Source organism: Geospiza fortis, unplaced genomic scaffold (genome assembly GCF_000277835.1).
Source record: "Geospiza fortis unplaced genomic scaffold, GeoFor_1.0 scaffold546, whole genome shotgun sequence".
NCBI classification, from domain to species: domain Eukaryota; kingdom Metazoa; phylum Chordata; class Aves; order Passeriformes; family Thraupidae; genus Geospiza; species Geospiza fortis.
The window spans coordinates 296,913-302,029 of NW_005054612.1; the positions used below are offsets into that span (position 1 = coordinate 296,913).

Below are 5,117 nucleotides of genomic sequence, written 5' to 3' on the forward strand. Positions count from 1 at the left end.
TGTGTGTGTAATTCTGTGTGTGTAATTCTGTGTGTGTGTGTGTGTAATTCTGTGTGTGTAATTCTGTGTGTGTGTAATTCTGTGTGTGTGTGTGTAATTCTGCCTTTGCTCTGCTGCTGGCAGTGCCTGGCACACCGTGGTGCCCTGCAGGGCTGCAGCCGTGCCCGTGCTGGCCCTGAGTGGCTCCCCTGCCTTGCTGTGTCTCAGGAGCAGGGATGGTGGTGGACTGGGAGCAGGAGACTGGGCTGCTGATGACCTCTGGAGACGTGAGGATCATCCGGATCTGGGACACGGACCGGGAGATGAAAGTTCAGGTAACGCCTGCCTGCTTGTGCAGCCCCTGGCCCTGCCAGAGCCCAGCCGTGGGCCCAGAGCTCCTGGGAGTGCTCTGTGAGGAGCTCCTGGAGCCCCTGCCGCCCTGCCCTCCTGCCCAGCTCCCGTTCCCAGGTCAATAAAACCCCACAGACACTCAGGGAATGTGTCAGGGCTCTCCTGGAAGCTGCTCTGCTCTTCTGGGTGGGCAGCAGTGCTTGGGGAAGCTGAGGCTGTGCAATGCACAGGAGGGCTCTGCGATGTGAAGGTGGCCTCTGGGATGCAGAGAGAGGCTCTGGGATGCAGAGGAGGGCTCTGGGATGTGAAGGCAGGCTCTGGGATGTGAGGACAGGCTCTGGGATGCACAGGAGGGCTCTGGGATGCAGAAGCAGGCTCTAGGATGCAGGGGGGGGCTCTGGGGTGGAGAGAGAGGCTCTGGGATGCAGAGGAGGGCTCTGGGATGTGAAGGCAGGCTCTGGGATGCGAGGACAGGCTCTGGGATGCACAGGAGGGCTCTGGGATGCAGAAGCAGGCTCTAGGATGCACAGGAGGGCTCTGGGATGTGAGGACAGGCTCTGGGATGCACAGGAGGGCTCTGGGATGCAGAAGCAGGCTCTGGGATGCACAGGAGGGCTCTGGGATGCACAGGAGGGCTCTGGGATGCAGAAGCAGGCTCTGGGATGCAGAGAGAGGCTCTGGGATATGAGGACAGGCTCTGGGATGCACAGGAGGGCTCTGGGATGCAGAAGCAGGCTCTGGGATGCAAGGAGGGCTCTGGGATGCAGAAGCAGTCTCTAGGATGCAGTTGGATTTCACATGGCCAGGTAACTGGAGTAGTGTAGCAGTCTGTGAAGGCACACACACCCCCCTGTGCCTTGGAACAGGGAAAGGCCCTGCCCGAGCCCCTGGCAGCCCCATCACGTGGGAGATTCTCAGAAACCCCAAGGAGAAGCAGGTGGTCGGTGAGAATGGAGGCACCATGCTGCAATGAAAAGGAAGCGGAGTTTTCAAAGCTTCTCGAAATTAATTACCCTTGGATGAACATTAATTGCGACACTTTGACCCTGCGATGCAGGATAATTAAGCCTCTGTTCATCTTAATTACTTTCACATATTATTTTTTTCTATGCAAATTAGGGAGCGGCAAAATCCAGGAGGCGAAAATCTTTTAAATGATGATGATTAATGATTGCACCGAAAGTATCTAAAAACACGTTGTTTCTTTTTTTAATTGCAAAGATTGGGTGTTGAAATTCAAGTGATTGGAACTTCCTGACTCAGTGCCTGGGAAAGTGAGAATCAGCACAAAGAGCAGCGATAATCGAGGCAGATAAAGGCGCCTCCCTCTTTGAACTGCACAAACCCACACCTCTGGAAGCGCTGGGGGAACAAGCGCTTCATTTGCACTTCTGCTGAGTGCTGCTGCTTCAAAGGAGGAGCTGGGGTGGGCAGAGGCTGCAGCAGCCCCGGCCCTGGTGCCTCTCCAGGGGTAAAAACAGGAGTGAGGTTTGGGATGAGCTCCCGCAGCTCCTGCCCAGCCCTGGAGCAGCCTGGGCTGAGGAAGCTGTGCCCTGGCAGGGGTGGGATGAGAGGGGCTGGAAGGTTCCTCCCAGCCCAGCCCATTCCATCGTTCATTCCTGTGACAGTGGTCACAAAGGTTCTTGATTGAGGGAAGAGACGAGAATGTTGACTCCACGTTCAGAAGGCTTGATTTATTATTTTATGATATATGTATTAAATTCTAACTATACTAAAAGAAATAGAAGGAAAGGTTTTCTCAGAAGCTAGCTAAGCTAAGAATGGAAAAGAGAAGAATGATAACAAAAGAAGCTCGCTCGGACTCTGTCCGAAATAGCTCGGTCCTTGATTGGCCATTAATTATAAACATCCAAGCTGGGCCAATCCAGACAGACCTGTTGCATTCCACAGCAGCAGATAACCATTGTTTACATCTCGTTGCTGAAACCTCTCAGCTTCAGCAGGGAAAATCCTAAGAAAGGATTTTTCATAAAAACAAATGTCTGCGACAGGGCACCTCAGTGGAGTCCCCACCCTCAAGGCGAACCCAGGGTGAAAGATTGCGCTGGTCTGGACGGAACGCAAGGGATGAGAATCCTCAGTGCTCCTCAGCGGTTTTTGCTGGTTTTAACAAAGTGTTTTCCCTCCCCACAGGCACAGGGATTATTCTGAGCGATTCTTTTGCCTCCAGAAGTGGAAAGGGGGGAAGTGGCAGCGTGGGCGTTCCCAGCAGAGCTGGCCCTGCAGCTCCAGCTGCCTTTGCCAGGTCCCTTTCCCAGCACAGGTCTCTAATGAGCTGCTCTGGGTGTCCCTGTCACATGTGCCACAGCAGGGACAGGAGGGGGCACAGCAATGCCTGCCTTGCTCTGGGGCTGTGCCAGGGGCCAGAGGGTCCCTTTGGGGCTCAGGGGCACCAGAGCTGCCCCACCCTGCTCGGTGTGAGAGTGGGGATGGGGATGGGGCAGGACCCTGGTTCAGGGCCTGAGTGAAGCTGTGTCACAGCTACAGCAGGTCTGCGAGCTGAACAGATAAAATTGGCCGTGACAGATCCCAGCTCCCAGCCCAGTTTGGTAAAAAGAGAAGTAAACAAGTCCCCAGGTGAGACAGTGATAGGTTAGGTTGGAACTTAAACAAGAAACTCCATTCAGTCCTCCAGGCAGACATCCCCCAGCCAGTGAGCTGAGCAGTGCTAGGAACCCCACCAACCAAGGGTTCAGGCACCAGAACTTTGAATCCTTTATAAAAAAGAGTGTCCATCAATGAGCACTGGCTGCTGTCACCTAAGCTCAGTGTGCCCATGTCACTCCTGCACTGAGAGTGACACAGGAGCAGGCAGGAGGCAGGATTGTAGAAAGAGCAAAGGCTTTATTCAAGAGAACAATGTGGTTTATATAGAGTGACACCATACATTCTGTTTGGTTGGTTGGTAACAAAAACACCTTCCTTGAGAAGATCAGAGACAAAGTAGAAAGACACCTGCAGATTGTTCATACTTAACAAGTGATCACATCCTTACAACTCCCTGAAAGTTCCCAGAGCCCTGTGAGGAACGCTTGAGTTTCTGTCCCACGGCATCCACATGTCCAGCTGTGTGACCAACACGGTGGTCTGTCTGTCTGTCTGTCTGTCTGTCTGCGCAGGACATTCCCACGGGAGCTGACAGCTGTGTCACCAGCCTGTCCTGCGACTCCCACCGCTCGCTGATCGTGGCAGGGCTGGGCGATGGCTCCATCCGAGTCTTCGACAGGAGGATGGCCCTGAGCGAATGGTAACCCCTTCCTGCCCGGCCCGGGGCCTCCCTGTGCTCCTCTGCTTGCCCTTTTCCTTTTCCTTTCCTTGAAATTTCCTTTCCTTGAAATTTCCTTTCCTTTCCTTGAAATTTCCTTTCCTTGAAATTTCCTTTCCTTGAAATTTCTTTTTCCCCTTTTCCTTTCCCCTTTTCCTTTCCCCCTTTTCCTTTCCCCTTTTCCCTTTCCCCTTTTTTCCCTGTCCCCTCTCACATGTCCCTTTGTCCCCAGCCGTGTCATGACCTACCGTGAGCACACAGCCTGGGTGGTGAAGGCTTACCTGCAGAAGCACCCCGAGGGCAACATCATGAGTGTCAGGTACAGGGAGCTCTCCTGGGGCTCTTTGCCACCCTCACAGTTTGGTTTTTTGGTTTTCTCCTGGGTCTGGTGGCCACACTCACAGTTTGGTTTTCTCCTGCCACAGTCACAGTTTGGTTTTCTCCTGCCACACTCACAGTTTGGTTTTCTCCTGCCACATTCTCAGTCTGGTTTTCTCCTGGGGCTCACACTCACAGTTTGGTTTTCTCCTGGGGCTGTTTCCCACACTCACAGTTTCATTTTCCCCTCAATCCTGGCCCTGGTGCTCCAGCAGCTGGCAGGGTGAAGCTCTGGGCTTTGAGAAGCGCTTCAGTGCTCACCTCCTGCTCCAGACTGGGTGGAGGGGGGCAGGAGGGATGCGTGGCTCTGCTGGGGGGGTCTGGGGGTGAAAAGGAGCTGGAATCACCAGGGATGTGATGGGGAAGTGAGGGAGCAGGAGCTGGATGTAAAATATCTTGTGGTGAGGGGGCTTCACTGCCAACATCTCCGTGGGGACATGTGGGAGAGAACAAGAAGGTGAATGGTGCATCTGGCAGGCACGTTCCTGGGCAGGATTCCTGTGCAATTCCCTAAATCCATCCCTGCTGCCTGGTAAATACTGCAGCCAGAGCAGCAGGTACTGATTTGGCCATTAAGGAGCAGCAGAACAGAATTTATTGTCACAAAGCCACCGTTTGCACACAAAGAGCCTCTTTCTCTTGATTAGAAAATGGAAACAAAACATAATTTTCTGGGCTTCAGAACATTCCTGAGGCAGGGGGATGGGCCAGCAAAAATGTATTAAGATTTTCAAACAGGGGATTATGTGATGCAGCTGCCAGATTTGTCGAGCTCCCATATTGGAGTTTTTAATCTTCCTCTCCATAAGCTCCTCCAGCAGCTCCAGGGGTCAGGTCCCTGTGCCCAGGGCTGAGGGCTGGCAGTGCCCTCTCCTCAGAGCCCTTCCAGCCTGGGAGCTGCTCCTGGGCTGCAGAGCTGGGAGGGAATGTTGGGCTCCAAAAGGTCACAGGAGCTCAGGCTGTGGAGCTGAGCCACCTCCCAGTTCCCCCTGCTTCAGCTGGCAGCAAAATCCCAGGAAAACAAATGGCAGGACCTGGTGAGATCCTGGTGTCCAGACACTTTAGGGGTGAAGGGTGGCACCAGCACGTCCCCTCTGCTTGCAGCTTCTCCAGGCAATTTCCT

General features: G+C 53.7%; 1 protein-coding gene across 2 annotated transcripts in view; it reads left to right on the forward strand.

The window, feature by feature from the left end:
- The window catches only part of RPTOR (regulatory associated protein of MTOR complex 1), a 105,682-nt gene that overhangs the window by 95,517 nt on the left and 5,048 nt on the right, over positions 1 to 5,117 (forward strand). For both annotated transcript variants that reach the window (XM_031064651.1, XM_031064652.1), the window contains exons 30-32: positions 208 to 314; positions 3,471 to 3,598; positions 3,849 to 3,935. In XM_031064651.1, coding sequence (XP_030920511.1) covers positions 208 to 314; positions 3,471 to 3,598; positions 3,849 to 3,935 — 322 coding nt within the window. The remainder of the gene's footprint in view (positions 1 to 207; positions 315 to 3,470; positions 3,599 to 3,848; positions 3,936 to 5,117) is intronic.